Source organism: Paroedura picta, chromosome 15 (genome assembly GCF_049243985.1).
Source record: "Paroedura picta isolate Pp20150507F chromosome 15, Ppicta_v3.0, whole genome shotgun sequence".
NCBI lineage: Eukaryota > Metazoa > Chordata > Lepidosauria > Squamata > Gekkonidae > Paroedura > Paroedura picta.
Genome location: NC_135383.1, coordinates 872,533 through 889,771, shown reverse-complemented (window position 1 = coordinate 889,771; position 17,239 = coordinate 872,533). Strand labels below are relative to the sequence as shown.

General features: G+C 61.7%; 1 protein-coding gene and 1 long non-coding RNA gene across 2 annotated transcripts in view; one reads left to right on the top strand and one right to left on the bottom strand.

The window, feature by feature from the left end:
• Positions 1–15,802, bottom strand: part of IGSF21 (immunoglobin superfamily member 21) — a 78,475-nt gene extending 62,673 nt beyond the window's left edge. The window contains exon 1 of the mRNA XM_077311720.1: positions 15,569–15,802. Within this exon, the coding sequence (XP_077167835.1) occupies positions 15,569–15,629 (61 nt within the window). The 5' untranslated portion in view covers positions 15,630–15,802. The remainder of the gene's footprint in view (positions 1–15,568) is intronic.
• Positions 309–3,228, top strand: LOC143824509 (uncharacterized). The gene is made up of 2 exons (XR_013226789.1): positions 309–737; positions 2,601–3,228. It is a non-coding gene; the product is annotated as an uncharacterized LOC143824509 (long non-coding RNA).
• Positions 15,803–17,239: the final 1,437 nt, after the last annotated feature.

The window sequence follows — 17,239 nt, the reverse complement described above, 5'->3', positions numbered from 1 at the left end:
GGCGGGCCGGCGTAATAGGCCAGATAAAAAGCAGGTGCTTACATCCCTTTTATTGGTCACTATTTGGTGTCATAATCGGGAGGTGATTTATGGGGGTGTCAGAGCTGTGCAACAGGCAAGCAGAGGCGGCAGGAGGCGAAGGGGGTGGAGGGGGGGAAGCAATCGCTCTCTCTGGACTAAGGGGGATGTTGGGGGGGGACTGGCTGAGGAGGGGTCACCAGGCAGGGCAGAGGGGGAGCTGCAGAGGACAGGCCTCTGTCCTGGAGACCAGCCTCAGGGGCCAGACTGGGCGGGGGGGGGGGGGGTGACAGCTGAGGACAAAGGCCAGGAAGATTCCAGGCAGGGCCTCTTTGCTCTCTATCACTTGGCCTGCTTCTGGATTTCCCTCCTCTGGCCAGCGGTCCTACTGGCTAGGGAGGTGACGGGCCAGAAAACCCCACTAAGGAAAAGAAAACCAAAGAAAAAACCCTGAAAACTCAACAAGGAGAATGGGGAAAGCATCTCCGGCTCACGACCCCACTAGGAAAGCTCTTGGCTGGGCCCACGATGCACAGTGCTGACTCCTCACTTTGGTCACGATGGGCCAAGCCTGCCTGTTTCTGCCTCCATGGCCCAGGAGCTGGCTGCAAAGGGCCTGTGGGCTTGCCTCCTGGGCCTGTGGGCTTGCCAGGCTGAAAGGTGACCGGTCAGCACAAAGTGCCCATCAGGAAGTCCACGGGGGCTGTGATCCTGGACAGGTAAGCGGAGCCTCCACATTGAGAGGCAGGCTACCTCAGAATGCTGCAGCAGGGCTGCTGCCCCAGAAGACCCCCAGGGCAGGGTGTGAAAGCCTTTGGGCGGCCACCACTGGGACCAGGAGGAGGCCGATTCTGGGCCTGTTGGACGGGTGTGTCGTCATTCTCCCCGGTTCCAGTCAGTCTCTCTTTGTGTCATTGCTGCTGACACTTCATTGATGGCACATCTGTGCGACTGACACACAAGTAATGATGAATGCGTCAGATGCTCTGATGGAAAACGTTGGCCGGGGAGGCAGAGAGAGCGGCCCGAAAATGAAGGCTTCCAGGTTCCCCTCTCTCCAGAGAGACGCCAACCCCAAAGGGGGGGCCCTCCAAGCAAGCCGGCCCCCTGAAAAATCCAGTCGGGGGCGGGGAACAAGGCTCTGGACGTGGAACCCTCTCAGCCAGGGGGGAAAGGCCCCCCCTCCTCTCCGCCTCTGGTGGGTGGGCTCAGTCTTTGCCTGGGAGTCAAACCCCTGTGTAGCTCTGTCTCTCACGCCCAGCCAAGCTCAAAGGCCGCAGAAGGAGGGGAGGGGAGGGGTCTCCACTTGACCTCCCTGCCACTGAGCAAGCCTCTGCCAGCCGTGTACCTTTTGGGCTGTTGTTTCCCCCCCTTCGGCACCCGGAGCCTCTCCTCCCACGCACCTCACAGATTTAATCAAGCTGCTTAATTTGCTCGCGGCTCTCTGATTACCTAGCCTACGCCCAGACGGTTCATTTGGGCACCCGCTCGCTCCCAGTACACATGTAACTCATTCATGCTAATTATATAAACACCCGGGCTCAACAATCTGCAGAAATTAGATGCTTCACTCCGGCAGGGCACTGTGCGCCCTTTTGGGTGGCTCTGCCATGCTCGGAAGGGCATTCTGGAAGGTGGGCTGTGTTTTTTCCACCAAGGTGGAGGTCACCCTGAGGAAGGTGGAGCCGCTGGCTTGATGCCCTTCCTGCCGTGAGGGCTCTCGGGGGGGGGGGGACCACAGGCCCCTCCCTGGACACAAGAGGGAAAAGGGGAAGGAGATTTCATCGGCGGAAGGAACAACTACAAGAAAGGCCTCCAGGCAGAGATGTCCCTGTTACTCTGTGAAGTATTTGTTTGTTTATTCAGTCTCTAGCCCGCCTTATTCCGAAGCTCAAGGCGGTTATAAGACCCCTCCCCTAAAACCCACGCACCAGTAAAACATTCATAGCAAAGTCCCTCCCCCTCACACACAGCCAACCCCCAGGGGGTCTGCTCGATGGCATAGTGCAGCCCGAGGGGGGCCAGTGATCTTCAGAGCTCAGCCTCAACCAGACGCCTGGTGGAAGAGCTCCATTTGCAGGTCCTGCGGAAGACCGATAGTTCCGTCGGGGCCCTCAGCTCTCCCCAGAGCTCATTCCACCACATTGGGGCCAAGGCCAAAAAAGCCCTGGCCGGGCTGAGGACAAGTGTGTTTCCCTGGGGGGGGGCAGGGATCTCTAGCAGATGGGCACCCTGCGGGGGGCATAAGGAGGTCCCTCAGATAGGCTGGGCCCAAGCTGCAGATGGCCTTGAAGGTTAAAACCAAAACCATGAACTTGATCCGTAAACCGTAACCGTAACCAGTGCAGCTGCCTCAGCATTGGCTGGCTAGGGGCCCCCCAAGACGCCCCAGAGAGGACCCATGCAGCTGCACTCTGCACCAGCTGGAATCCCCCTGTGACCTGGGCCTCCATCACTGACAGGCCACATGTAGGGCTTGAGTCCCACTTGAGGCTGTCTTGGGGGAGGCCCTGCACAGCCAGCCTTCCGGGGTCCTGGCCAGGCCCAGGGTCGATCCTTTTCCTCCTGATGTCGTTATACAGGAAGCCCAGCCTTGGCACCGGTTCGGACGCCGCCAGAAGCTGAGAGGCCTCTCAGAATCCACTCCCAGGAGGACACGTGGGCCGGACCTCTTGGAAGAAGCCTGCCCCCCAAAGGAGGAACTCCGGAAAAGCTGGCGCGGGAGGAAAAAGCCCCCCGGATATGCCAGCCCATCCTGGAAGCCTCCTTCGCGCTGGAATGTCTATAAATGGAGCGAAGCATTTCTCAGCCAGCCAGCCTCATTTGCATGAGAGCTGAGAAATGTCAGCTGCCCAAGAGTTTGCCAAGACAAAAGACATGCCATCGATTCAAGCCGAGCATTTCTCACTCACGAGCTCCAGCTGGCACTGCCGCCCACAGAGCTTGGGACGAAGGAGAGCAGCGCCTTGGCAGGCTGCACAACCGCCCCATCTGTGCCGCCCCAGCCCCCATCTCCTTACCCAGGAGACTCCCGGTCCTGCCCTTGGCGCCCCTGGGGGCCCTGGGAAAGGCCTGCCTCTGCCCGAGGGCCAGGGGAGCCCTGGGCACCACCTGCCAAGAGAGGGCTGAGCAGACTGTGGACTCCGGACAGGAAGGCGCCAGGGAGGCAGAAGCACCTGCCAGAGGCCAAACAGGGGCTGAACCCCCCCACCCACCCCCCATCCACAGGGGCCCCTGGTGTGGCTCCAGCCATGCTGAAGCTCTCTGGAGCTGCAGGCCCTTACCCTGCCCTCATGACCCCCTGGGCACCCCAGCCATCTACACCAGCGTGAAACCTTGGCCCCTGCTGCTCCCTCCCTCCCCCCCCCCCGACATCCATCTCACCACTCCTGGCTGACCTACAAGGCAGACTTGCTCCCAGGGAGGCCCCTCCTTCCTTCGCCACCCTCCCCCCAACCGATTTGCACCCTGTGATTAATAATCCCGTCCCTTTCTCCGTAATGCTGCCCCGCTAATAAGATTAAAACATATCTCTCTCTTACAGCACCGATCCATATTACTGATTTACCGTTCCTTTTCAGACGCTACGGAAGCAGCTGAGAGGAGTTGCCGCCTTAATCCTTCTCTGAGCCACCGAAGGAATAACACCTCATTAATACCTTTCTGTCTCCCCCTCTGGCCCGGCTGGAGCAGAGCTCTCAAACGCCTGCCGGTCACTTGGCCACCGGTCCCGGCTGTGGGGCTTGGGCCTTCTGGCCGGGCAGTCAGGGAACAGGCAGCCTTTGGGGGTTTGCTTCTCTGGACGGAGCTGACCAGGGGTCCGAGGGAAGCCAGATGATGGGTTAAATGTTAAAAATGGCATTTTGCCTTGGAAGCCCAGAAGCATTGCAGGGTATCCCCGATCCTCCACATTTCCCGGTTCAGGAAAAAAAGCTGTTCAAGCAAATGGCAAAGATGATCAGACTCCCAAGGGTAACAAGAGAAAGAAATTTTATTGTGTAAGTTATTGTGGACAGATTAATTTCAAAAAGAACAGAGAGAAGAAGAGAGGACGGGGGGAAATTGGGAACCGTCCCTGGTCAGACGGATGGATCACGGGTGGGAGCAACAAGGTCAGCTTTAAGGCTTGGAGCAGAGCAGAGCCATCCTGCTGAGAGGGAGGGCACCTGCCCATGCCTCTGGAGAGCATCATGTTCAACACAGACACGTGCTCGTTTGAGCCTCCTCGTCCACAGAGCTTGGAGGGGTTCTCTTGTGGGGGCCGGCCAAATACAGCAGCCCCGGGCCTCTCCCACTGCTGGCCCCCTTCCCCTGGGACCCCTGCCCTCTGCCCCTCGGTCTGGGGGAGGAGGGATTTTGCAGCTAGGGGAATCGGTCTCTCTTCACGCTCAGAAGCACTCGGCCCCTTCCCGAGCTCACCCACTGCCCGGCTCCGCCCAGCCTGGGGTTGGGGTCCGTCCGCAGGGCTGGCCACGGCTGCGGCTTCAAGAGCACCGGCAGGGGGAGGGGAGCCCATCTGACGGATGTGGCGGGGGAAAGCTGACACGCTGCTTTTAATAAAACATAACGAAGCGTGGAATCGTAAAATATTTCCTTTAATTCAGTGCTCCCGTGAGGAAGGGTAATAGCAGCTCGGTAATGCACGAGGCACTTTGGCTGGGAGAGATGGAGCTGCTTGTTTGCAGAGAGGGAGTCCTTTTAGGAAAGCAAACAAGGCCCAGCCACAGGCCATGCAGGGGGGCTCACTCCAGAGCTTAGAGAATCACAGAATCATAGAGTTGGGAGGGGCCACACAGGCCATCTAGTCCAACCCCCTGCTCGACGCAGGATCAGCCCAAAGCTGCTTTGGAAGGGCCACGCAAGGCTGCAGGAAGGAAGCGCACCTCTGATTCCTGCCCCCCTCCCGCTATCTCTCCCCACCCCACACAAGGTTTGGGGCAAGCCTTGCTGTCCCCACCAAACAGGCCGACTTTGGGGGGGGGGGGAGACGGCTTATATTCCCAGGCTGCTTACAGCAGAGGTAGGAACCCACCTTTCCCGCCCAGAAGCCCATTCGAAACATCAGCCAGACGGCTGGCGATTTGACCCCCCCCACACACACACACACACACACACCCCTTTGCCAGTTCTCCCCTGTTCTCCCCACACTGGCTTCCTCCAGCTACAGACAAGTGCTGTTGGCAAAAGAGTGCAAACTGCAGAGGACCAAACCCTATAGAAGAGAGGACAACAAAGAAACACAAAATCTGGCACCTCTCAAACAGAGTCCCGCCTCCTTCCTTTCAAGCTCAGCTGGCCCTAGCAAATAAGCCAGCTCACTCATGGAAGCATCCTGTGCCCTGTCTGTCGAGGAGGGTGCCTGCTGCACCACTGCATGCTTGACTGCTCCCTCCAATGAACCTGGCAGGAGGCACTATGGCACCCTCTGGCCTCTGGGGTTCTGGCCTCTTCCTCCTTGTCCTTCTCTAAGAAGACTCCATTAGAGACGGAGGCGTGAGGTTTGCATCTCCCTCCCTCCAAAACAGCTCAGCCTAGAAGGGCCCACCATCTCTTCCTCTCGATCAGTGATGGATTTTCCAGAATAAATTAGCTGCATTCAACTGCAGAAGTAATGCCTGCGGCCTGCTTAATCGCGTTTGTGATGTTCTAACCTGCGCTCACGATAGAGCATGTTTTTCACTTCCGTTGAGCCCTGAGCATTCTGCTGCTGCTGCCCACGTTCAAGGACTCTTCCAGTGTGCATCCTGGGTCACGGCTAGCTCTTTCCAGGACCTCTGGAGGGGGCAGCCCCCCCCCCCCCCGATGCTGCTCCTCCAGGTCCCTTCAGCAGTCTCCAGGGTCTGAACCCGGGACCTTCTCCACACTGAGCGGCTCAGCCCTTGGCGCGGCAGAGAACGTGGTCCCTGTGCCCCGTGCCTCCAGCTACAGCAGGGGAGTTCTCCTGTGTTCAACTCCAGGGCAGGCCCCCCTCAGCATCCCAAGGGCTTCCTTCTTGACAGAATTCCTCCAGGTAACAGCAGACGACGTTGTGCAGACCAACAGGGTGAGACCTAACCGCAGTAAAAGCCCAGCGCCCGATTTCGTCAGCCCTGGTCTGTACGCGGGTGGGAGTCCACCCAGGAAGGCCAGAGTCCTTCTGCACAGGGGCAGGCCATGGCCAACCACCACAGGAAGGCCTCTCGATGTGCAGGGGTGTGCCAAGCATGCTCTCAGGGGCCCCCAACCCTCTTGGGCAGAGTCATGAAAGGTGACCCCTGCAGAAAGCTCCGCCCTGTGCCGTTTCTCTGGGCTCTGGTGCTGTGCAAAGGGGAGGGGAGGGGGGTTCTTCTCACCGCTCAGACCCCAGAACTTTGCCAGGCCGCCTGCCCTGCTCATGGACCAAAGTCAGCTTTCCCCATTTCCCCCACTGAGCAACAGCAAGCAGAGATTCCCTTCCTACCCAAATCTTCTGCCTCACCGCCTGGGAACGGTGGGATCTAGCAAGCCACTTCAGCAGTGCCCAAATGGGGCATTTCATATTCCTGGAGATGCAGCCTTTGCAATCCTGCCACATCTGCTTTGTCCAACATAATACACTAAATATAACCAGAGAATCTGCTCTCTCTCTCGCTTTAGTTTCCTACAGAGAGAGCGTTGTTTAAATCAGCCCTTTAAATGTTTAAAGAGCTTGGCTGTTTTTCCTCCCCTCTGCAGGAAGCTTTCAACAGAGAACAGGGGAGGGGGAGGCCCCCTCGGAAGAGCGGAGAGGCAAGCAGGGAGACCTGCTGCAATAGCCATAAACTGAGGCCGCAAGAGGCCTGGGAAGGGCAGGCCAGGGAGGGGGGGGGAGCAGCCCCCCACTCCAAAGCAGAGGGAGGTGGGGGTGGGGTGGAGTCCCCATGGATCTGGCCCTGCTTCCCCTGGGGGGTGGGGGTGGGGTGGGGTCCCCATGGATCTGGCCCTGCTTTTCGACCGCCCTCTGCCTGCCTCGCACAGGGTGAGCACGGAGGGCCAGGTTCTTGTGCACAGCCTCTTGGGCATTCATACATGTGACTCACCAGGGCTGGGAAACAACCGCGGTTCCCACAGAAACACACTGACACTAAAGCAGGGGAATCCAGACAAATAACCCCCCAAGGCCAGGCAAGCAGCACAGACACGGAAAAGGTGGAAAGGAAACCCTGAACAAAGGGGTCACTATTTGCTGGGTTAACTTTACAAACAGAACTAGGTGGTTTGGGAATCCAAAATACAGGACAATAGTTGAAGGAGGAGAGTTTGGGAAGGATGCCTGGACGTTCTGCTCATCCTTAATCTCCTGCCTTGGGGAAAACGCCCTCCGGAGCAGGGGTCCATTAGCCGCTCTCCGTCCTTGACCAAGGAAACGGCAGGCTCCAATTTGAGCCATTTGTTTCTACAGTAAATCAATTTGTTGCCGTTTCCGCCTGAGTGCTGCTGAGGCTCCTGCCCCCCCCCCTCCAGCGGCCCTTCCGCACCACGGCCATCGATACGCACACGGCGAGGATCCATCGCTCTGGCCTCCAAGAACAGCCGTGAGCGCTGCCAGCCCACTTGCCGATATTTATAACGTTATCATCTCCCTCAATCAGGAAGTTTTAAATCTCCAGCCAAAAGGGGGGGGAGGGGAGAGCTTTTTAGTGGCTTTAATGGAAACGATCACAGCAACTATTCCCTGCAAGAGGGGAGGAAGGCTGCTGGCCTACGGAAGCACAAGCTGCAGGCAGCGGTTCGGGTCCTTGAAGTGCAGACGCAACAGGAGAGCGGGATGGAGCCTCCATGTGCAGAGGCAGAACGGAAGGGAGGCCTGGCTGGCGCTGGCAGTTCCCAGAGCAGGAACCCTCAGCCCCCCCGGCCCTTCCCCTCCAGCCAGCCAGCCAGCCACGGGGAGGCCTTTCCACCACAGCCGCCCTAGCAAGGAAGCCCCAGTCAACAGAAGGGCAGGCCTCCAGAGCCAACTCGGGGGCCTGCCAGGACCCACCAAAGGCCCCACCAGCTGGGCAGTTCAGCTCTCCTCAAATAAGATGCCCTCAAGCTCCAAGTTTGCCGGGCTCTCAACGGCCGACCTTTCTGGCGCCAGGCCACCGAGTCAACCGAATTAAGGCTCACAAGCAAAAAGGCCCACGTTTGTGTCCAGGGGCATCTTGAAGACCAACCATGTTTAAATTTGGGTATAAGCTTTCGTGTCCATGCATCTGAAAAAGTGTGCATGCACATGAAAGCTCATACCCAGAACTAGGTCTTCTTGGTCTTCAAGGTGCCCCTGGACCCCAGCCCTTTGCTGCTGCTTCAGACCAAGACGGCGACACCCCTCACCCACCCACTGCGCCGCCGGGATCTAAATTTTAACAAGCCACCCTTTGTCAGGTAGGGGCCTCCAGAGGACTGGCCGGTTGGGCAGCCCCAGCCGGCACTCACTCCCAAGGGGAAGGGTAGCCTGAAGGGTCGTCCCAGAGTCGTCCTGGGCGGGCCACCCCCCACTCCCGGTGGCCCCTTGCTTTGAGAGTGGCAAAGGGAGTGTGGCTTCACAGGGGAGCCAACACAGGTCTTTGCAGTCCACACTAGAGACATGCTGGGCTTCAGGAGAGAGGCAGCCAAACGGAGGGACTCTGAAACCGGAGAGAAAGAGAGAAGTCATGCAACCCCCCCCTCCCCCCCGAGTCAATCAAGGAAGCGTCTCTTCGGCTGTGAGATTTCTGGTGTCAAAGGACAGGGACAGAAGCTGCAAGGCAACGCGGGAATCTTCCTGCACAAATCGTTTGCGAGCTCATTTAGGACAATTCAGGAGGCCGCCTGCAATCCGCGACCCAATTGCGCCTGAGCCGGGCAGTGATTGCACCACTGTGGCTGAGAGCTCTTCAGCGCTGGGGAGCGGGAAACGGGCTGCGCTCAGCCTCCTGGGTCGGGCTGGGTCCTTGCAGCCCCCTCGCCAGGCTTCTTACTCTGGTGGGACACTGCACACACACACTGCACACACACACACACGCGGCACCCCAACACGCCTGTCCAGAAGCTCCTGTGAGCTGCAGGGAGCCAACGTGGGACCCAAGAGTCGCCATGAAGGGTCATTGGCACAAGGACGCATTTAGTCCGGCGCCCCGCTCCCTGCCCTCACCAGTCTGATGCCTGCATGAAGCTTGAGAAACAGGACATGAAACGCAAAGCCCCCCCCCCCAACTGGCCCCTGGCTTCCTCCCACTGGCCATGCCCAGGCTCTGAAAACCTGTCCTGCGAGTGGGCCTGCGGTGGCCAGCTGCCCACGCCGTAGGAGGGACTGGGCCCACCCACAGAGCAGTGCCAGCCTCCAGAGCAGAAGATTTCTTCACAGGAAGGAAAATAAAAGGCCCTTTCCCTCAAGTGGAGAACCAGCAAGGACACAAACAAGGCTCTTCCTCCATGCGGCTGCCTTGTGGGGAGTGGGGAGGAGCCCAAGGGCCAGCCTGCAGGGGGGGCCTCAACCATATCCTTCTGCTGCCCGTGGGGACCCAGCCTCAGTGGACTGACCCTAGGCAGCCCCTTCCTGCCGTGAACTTTAACCCCACCAAGAATCGCTGTTCGCTGCCCAGTCTGTACTCCCAGCCCCCTGTCCCAGAACCCCCCTTGCTGGCTTGCTCCTCGGAGTAAAAGAATCTGACGCCTTCATGGCTGCAACAGAGGAGCAGCCCTGGCCTGGCCTGGCCTGGCCTGGGGAGGAGGTCATCTGAGGCCAGCCCCACACACTTCACTGCCAGGGCTGGAGCCTCCGGAGAGACCCTCAGTGGGTCAGAGCCAGATGGGCCCTGGAAAGGGGGGCAGCGACAGGCGGGGTAGGAAGGAGGCTGAAGAGGCGCTGGGGCCTGAGAATCTGGCAGCGGGTGAGGAGGAGAGGTTTCCAGGGAAAGCCGCCTGTGGTTTTTTTACTGACTTCATCCATTATTAGCCAGTTGGGCTTGCAAAGCAGCCCAGCTTCTCCCACAGGCTGGCTGGCTCACATCTGCAAATCACAGGAGGCCCCATGCGGGATGCTTCTGGCTCCCCTCTCAAGCTCAAAAGACCCCTTCGTTGATTCTGGCACAGAGCCCAGGGGGGACCAGGGGATTCCCCTCCGGCTCTGCCAACCAGTCCGCCTCTCTGATCTCCACCTGCACTTGATCCCGGGAAGCCAGAACGGGAACAGGAGCAGGCAGGGACAGAAATGCACCATGGAACATCGGAGCAAACTCTGCTCTGCCCTGCCCTACCTCACAGGGCTGCTGAGAGGGTGAAACCAGGATTTGGTATTTGGGCCAGTAGCTCACCTCTCTCTCCTTCACGCCCAGGCCAACCAACAGCCCTGCAGGGCCAGCCACAGGGCGGAGAGGCCAAGGCCCTCCCCTGATCAGGGCATCCGAAGAGCCCTGCTGGATCAGACCCAGGCCCTGGGGCCCAGAGACACGGAGGGTCTCCTCAGCCTGACTGAGGTCCAGGAGCAGTGAAATGGATCACAGAGGAATTGCTTGTTCAGGAAAGAAGTCCCCCCAAGTGCTGGTATTAAGGGGAAGGGAGGAACGGCTCCATCTGCCTTCTCCAGCCCACCCCGGGACTTTGATCACACCCCCATTCACTCCTTCCCCCTCCTCCAAATTGATAAAGGTTTCCTCCTTGGGAAGATGCCGCTCCAAGCCCTGAATTACGTGGCTGCTTTGGGCAACCTCTTTCGAAATTCGGCAGCTGGGCTGGAGCCAGCAGTCTTCCGGAACCCACAGCATCGCAGTCCCTGCAGGGCACCCCGAGGGCCCTGCTCCCCCCCCCCCCCGCCATCTCCAGGGGTTGTCTTGGTCCCCCCCCCCAGCATTCTGGCCCGCGGGGGAAGGGGGAAGGTGGTTGCAGACCCGGATCCTCCGCCGGCCGCTGAATGGGAGCTGCTTCTTGCAGTGTGGAATTTCAGGACAGTTGGGCCGGGGGGGGGGCAGGGGGGGGAGACGGACTGGGCTGCCCACTGCGCAGGCTCCCTGGTGGGAATTACTGTTGGTATTTTCCTGGTTAAGCTGGCATTAAGTGGGGGGAGGGAGAGAGAAATGCTTCTCTCAGCCCTCAGAATCCTGAAGCGAAAGGAAAGCAGGGAAGGAGAAGGAGAGGAAAGGCCTGGCTTGTGCCAGGGAGGGCCTGCCAATCCGGCCCTTGCCAGCCACACAGCGGGGGGGGGGAGAGAGAGAGAAGAAACAAAGAGCTCTTTGCCTGCCCAGAACAGTCCTCCCCCCTCTCCACTTTGGGGGAAAGAGCAACACTGGGAAAGCAGAGGCTAAGCGAGCCAAGCGGGATCCTGCTGGGGGGACACGCGCCCCAATACGGCCGCTGCCCCCAAAGGCCCCAGGCTACACGGCACTTCGGGGGCAGGGGCCTGCGCATGCACACGCACACATGCAGCCAGCTGGGTGCAAGCGGTTCGTGCCAGGGACCGGCGAAGCAAGCGCAGGCAGTGTGCTGCATCCGGCCTGCCACTGCAGATCCCTCTCGGATGGCCGCCCGTGCTCAGAAGGAAATGCGAGCAGAGGAAGCCCCCCTGGGAAAGAGAGCGCGGCCTGACCCCCTCCCCCAGCTGTGACCGGATGGCGGGGCTCCACAGCTTCAAAGGCTCCTGGGGGGGGAGGAGAGGAACCACGGGGGGGGGCAGCCAGAGAGACCAAGGGCAGAAACCCAACTCAGCCCAGAGGCTCACTGGGCAGCCATGGGCGAGCCACACGCTCTCCCCCTGACCTTCCTTACAGGGTTGTTGTGAGGATAAAATGGAGGAGGAAGAGCAGAATAACATGAAACATGAAGGTGGGGCCTGGAGGGCTCCTGGGATCCCAACTGGTCTCCACAGATCAGCCCCCCTGGAGCAAATGGCTACTTTGGAGGATGGGCTGTAAGGTGCTGTGCCCCTCTGAGGCCCATCTCTCCCCCCACAAAAAAGAAATCTCTACCGATTTCCCAACGGAGAGCTGGCATCTCACAGTCTCAGGGGCTGCGGACACGACCCAGTGATCGAGTGGGGCTTTCCTGCCCTTCTGATCGCGTTGGAACGTGATGAGAGGGTTGGGAGGATGTTTTTGTCAAGGGATGCCTCCGACTGTCCCTCCCACGTAAGCTCTGCTGCTAGAAGTGTGTCGTTTCTGCATCGCTTCACGCGTCATGTTTAAATGTTTCTGCTTTGTCTCAGATTTCTGCTTGTTTCCAGACTTCCTGCAGATTGTACTGACTTACTCTGCGTAACCTTCTTTGAGTCTCAGCGAGAATGGAACATAAATAATAAATAAATATAAGTTAAAATAAATATATTTTGTTGGGGGAGGGATCTGATGCTGCTTGAATAATTCAGCCCCACCACCTGCGTCCTCCACGTCCCCTCCTGCCCAACCTGTACAGTTGCAGACTTCACGTGAAAACGCTGGACACAGCAGCCCTCCTTGCCAGGAAAAGGCCCGGTGCTTGAGGGAACTGGGCCTCTACGCACAAGGCAGCCTGCAAACCCCACCCCCCATCCCCACCCCCCACCCCTCCGGCCCAGCCCAACAGCTGCAGGCCCAAAAGCCAGACCTTGATGAGTTTCCTTGCCTCCCTCTTGGTGGCCACCTGGGGACACAGCCAAGCCCAGGGAGGGAGAAAAGTAACACACACACACACACCCCGCATTGTGTGGGACCCTGCAGGCCCCAGCATTCAACCACAGAGTTCACCAGGAGGAACATACCAAGGCAGTTTCGTGCCAAGTTGATACCCAAGGAAACAACCAGCCACCGCAAAAACGTCCATTAGAACGGTCTGGAAAGCATCCCTACGACCTCAGTGAGAGCAGCCTGAGAAGCCCCCCAGCGTCCGGAGCCCATCCCAGGTCGGCAGCAACCCTCCCACTGCCCCCAGAGCAACAGCAGCAGCAGCAGCAGGGCCTGGAAAGCCCACATCTTACCAGCTCCAGAGGCCAAAGCAGGAGCTGGGGATTGGGTCCTCTGCGGCCAGAGCACCCTTCGCGAAACCTGACCTTCCCCTTCCAGCAGGTGGGCTCTCTCCTCAGCCACGTCGGCTGGCCAGCTACTGGCCTCCCTCCGCTGCCTGCCTTTTTAGATATCCCGTCACATGACCAGAAGCAAGCCTATGTGTGTCTCCTGCACATGCACCTTCAGGAGGTGGCACCAACCAACTAAGCAGGTAGGACAGGTAACCCCCGTGCCCCACTGCTTCCGGCGACACTTGGCATGCATGGATTGCTAGGTGGGCAACAGGGATGTCCTGCATGGACACATGCGGAACCGGACTCTGGAACCTGCCCCCACAGGCTGGCCGTGGCTGTCCGGGGTCTCCGGCCTTCACACCAGCTACTTCTCGAATTTTTTTAGCAGGAGCTGTCCAGGACTGAACCGGGGACCTTTTGCCTGCCAAGGAGAGTCTCAGCCACTGAGTTACAGCTGGGGAGCTTTTGAAAAAACGAATTCTGCCCCTGCAGCGGGGTGGGGGTGGGCCGTGCCGCTGGGCAGAACTGCAGGGGAGGAGAGGAGAGGGATGCTGCTTCTTGGGGTGTGGCCGCGCATCACTGTCCAAGGTGTGACTCATCACACTGGTTTGACTCTTGAACACCGTCTTGCCCCGTGGTAAAGATCAGCCCGCGCACCTGTCCGAGTCCCGCCTTGCCCCGCCCCAGGAGGCGCCCCCGCTCGCCCCCGGCCGTTCTCCCCCCCCCTCCGCCGCGTCCAGGAGCGCCCTCTGCCGGGCGATGGGGGAATCCCAAGCCGGAGGAGTCGCGCCCGGAAAGCGGCCGGGCCCGGCGGGGTTCGTGGCCGCGGGACCCCTCCCCGCCCGTCTCCCCCCCCCCCCCCCAGCGGGCACCTGCGGGCACCTGCCTCTGCCTCGCCCGCCAAAGGTTCGGCTGTCCGGAAGAGAGGCCACGGCCCAGCCCCAAAGCTGAGGGGAGGGGAGGGGTTGGAAGCCAGGCGGAGGGAAGGCCCCTTGGCAGGACGGGAGGTCCACCGAGGGAACTCACTGCTGCGTGACAGCCACGCGCAGGAAGCATCGCCTCTCTCGCTAAAAAGACTGTTGACTGGGGGGGGGGGGCGACTAGCCCGTCCTCCTGTCCCGAGCCGCGCCGAGCTGCTCTGCTCCGAGGGCGCTCCCGTGACGGTTCCCAGGCTTCCTCCGACCGGCCACGCACAACAGCTCCTCTCGGGGACAGGCGAGCTCGGAGAGCCTCACAGACCTTGCCCACCCAGCGGCCCCCTCCTCCCCACACCTTGGCAGGGAAGCCCCCCGCCCCTCCCGCCATCAGGCAAGCTCGGGGGTGGGGGGTGGGACCGCCCTTCAGAACGGAGGGGAAGGGGAGCCGGGTCCTGAGGGATCTGGACGGGGGGGGGGTCGTGGCCAGGCCGCCCCTGCTACGGCGCCACGGACTGAGCCACCCCAGCCCAACGCTATGGAGATTTCGGACGGCAGGCTCCTCGGGGCAGGCAGCCCTTCTCTGCCTCTGCTGCGGGGCTGGAGCAGCAAGGGGTCCCGCGGCTTCGTCTAGTGTCTTGCCGGCCCCACTTCTCTCCCCAAGGACTGCCCAGCCCCGTCCGCAGCACCCGAGAAAGACTCCTGCGGGGCCCCGAGGCTGGCTTCTGACACTCCCCCCCCCCAATCCGTCCGCTTTCTCTCCTTCTCCACCCGCCAGGCGCCTTTCCTTGGGGGTCTCCTCTTAGCGCCCCCTCCTCTTACAGGCTCCCTCTCGCCCCCGCCCTCTTCGGAGGGACCGGCTGAACCGGCACGCGGCGCTCCCTCCCGGAGTCGCTCCTCCTCCACCTGCCGCCCGGCTGGACTCCGGATGAGCCCCGTGACCCCATCCTCTGCCGGGGCCCAGAACAGCCCGGCCGGGGCCTCCAGCGGGGGGAGGCGGGGCGGCAGGACCGGCGCCCGGGAGAAAACCGGGAGGGGCACGGCGCAGGCACAAACCTGCTGTGGATGGGAGAGAAAAGAAGGGCGATTGGGGGTGGGGGTCCGCTCTTACAAATCCCCCCCCCGGACATCGTGGAGCCCCAAGGGAGGGGAACGGGCTGAGAGACGCAACAGGAGCGCCCCGGGTCCGTCCGTTCGCACGTGCCGCCAACTCTGGGGTGGCTTTAAAAAGATCCTCGAGACTTCTTGAAAAATGGAGACGCGTGTTCTCCACCATCAGGCGACCCCCGCAGCCCACCCCCCGCCCCGCGAAGGAGGCTCTTCGGCGGGAAGGCGGCGCTCAGCGGCATCCCCTCTGCCCAGGGGCCAGACCCCCCCCCAGCCCCTCCCCGGCAGTCCCTGGCTTTGGCAGCCCCCCTCCCGGCGGCCTCCTCATTCCGCCTGGCTCCACGAGCCGCCTTGACGGGGGGGGGGGGGGGCTGGCTTGGGGGAGGAAGCAGGAGGAGCGCTGGGCGCCGGTCAAGCCCCCTGGCCCGGCCCGAGGAGCAAAGGGCGAAGTTGGCGCCAGGGCCTCTGCGCGTGGCCGCCCCCTCCCCCGCGGGCTTCGGGACAGCCGCTGCCCCCTCCCCCCTTGCCCCCTCCCCCCCCCCCGGTCTCCCGGGCCGGCTCCCCGCGGGGCGCGCAGACTCACCGAGGGCGGCGTGCAGGAGGCGTCCGAGCAGGAGGCAGAGCGCCAGCGGCGGGCGGGTCATGGTCGCTCCTCTGCGCCGGCCGCCCGCCTCTCCATGGGCTTCACAAGCGCGACGCCGGCCCGGCCCGGCCCGCTCGCCGGCCCACCGCCAGCCCCGCCGCGCCCATCGCTCGGCGGCCGCGATCCACACACTCGCCGCGCCCGCCCCGTCCGCCCCGTCCCGCGCGGGCTGCCTTCAGGGCAGGCGCAGCGGCCCCCCGAGGACGGCGGCGGCGACACGGAGGAGGAGGAGGCGGCGGGCGCAGCAGCAGCAGCAGCAGCAGCAAGAGCGGCGGGGGCGGCCGCCACCCCCGGACCCCGCCGGCCTCTCGCGAGCGCCCATCTGGCCCCGGCTCGCCTCGCTCCGAGCCCGCCCGGCCAGCGCCGCCGCCGCCGCCGCGCCCGCCCGCCCGTCTGCCTGCCTGCCTGGCTGGCTGCCTCCCTTCCTCCCTCCGCCGCGGAGCTGGCTGGCTGGCTGGCTGGAGCGCCGCCCGACAGAGCGAGAGCGAGAGAGAGACGACGCCCCCTCCCCTCCCCTCCCCTCCCTCCGCCCGCCTTAACCCTTCCCTGGCCGCCCGCGGGAGCCGCCCCGCCCCGCCCCACCGCCGCGCGGCCCGGGCATCCATCGGGCCATCTGCCTCGGCCGCCCCGGCCGCCCTTCTGGCCTCTGCGAGGAGCTCGGCAGGCGGCAGCGGCTCCGGCCATTTGTAAGCCCCCCCCCCCCGCGGGAGACCGCCAGGGGCATCTAGTCCAGCCCACCTGGAGCAGACCCAGACCCTCCCAGGGCCGGGGGGGGGGACACATTGGTGGGGGAGCGAGGCCAAAGTGGGATCCCCCTGCTCTGAGGCCGTCTCCTTCAGAGGGGGGGAAGGAAGAGTGACCTCGGCGGGACGTGAAGCAGAAGCTCCACTTGCATTGTGTACCCCTTCAAGGGAGACGGACTGGTCAGTCCCAGAAGCCCCAGCCTCCTTGCATGTTAGAAATCTAGGGGCTCAGCCTGAAGGGCTCTCTCTCCCTTTCTTCTCTGCTGGTGTCAAGGGCCAACGGACCCTCCCAAGTCCCTTGTGTGATGTTCATGCAACTGACCCCCCAAACACACAAACTGTGGGGGAGCTTGGGGTCCTCAGAGCAAAAATCACGACCCCAAGTGGAAGCCAGTTGAATGGTGTGGCCCTCGTGGGCAGCAGCTGGGACAAGACTGGGCATCTCCCCCCTGACCTCGCCCTCCAGGTGGAGGGGCCTCTGTTGCCAGGGAGGGCTGATTCCCCCCCCCCAGCCCCTCTCCGTGGATCTTAGCCGGAGTCCTTGGGGAGCGGCTGAGAGAGCCTGGGGATTTTGCCTCCCTGCTGATGGAAGAAGCAGCAGCAGGCGGCTTCGATTGCACAGAACCGGGTTTGGGTCGCCCCTCCGCCCAGGCTCCGTGCACGGAACAGCCTCCCTCCGTCTCCCGCCCTGCTCTGCCGAGCGTCAGGATGTTATTAGAGGTGATGAAAATTACCCAGCTCTGCCTAAGCATTGTCTCCAGCGTCCCGGGGCACTGGCTTTGCAAATTGGCAGGTATTTAAATTCCACCTACTCCATCTTTGCCAGCTCTGCTGCGCACGGCGCCGGGCCTGCATTTGTTATCTCCTG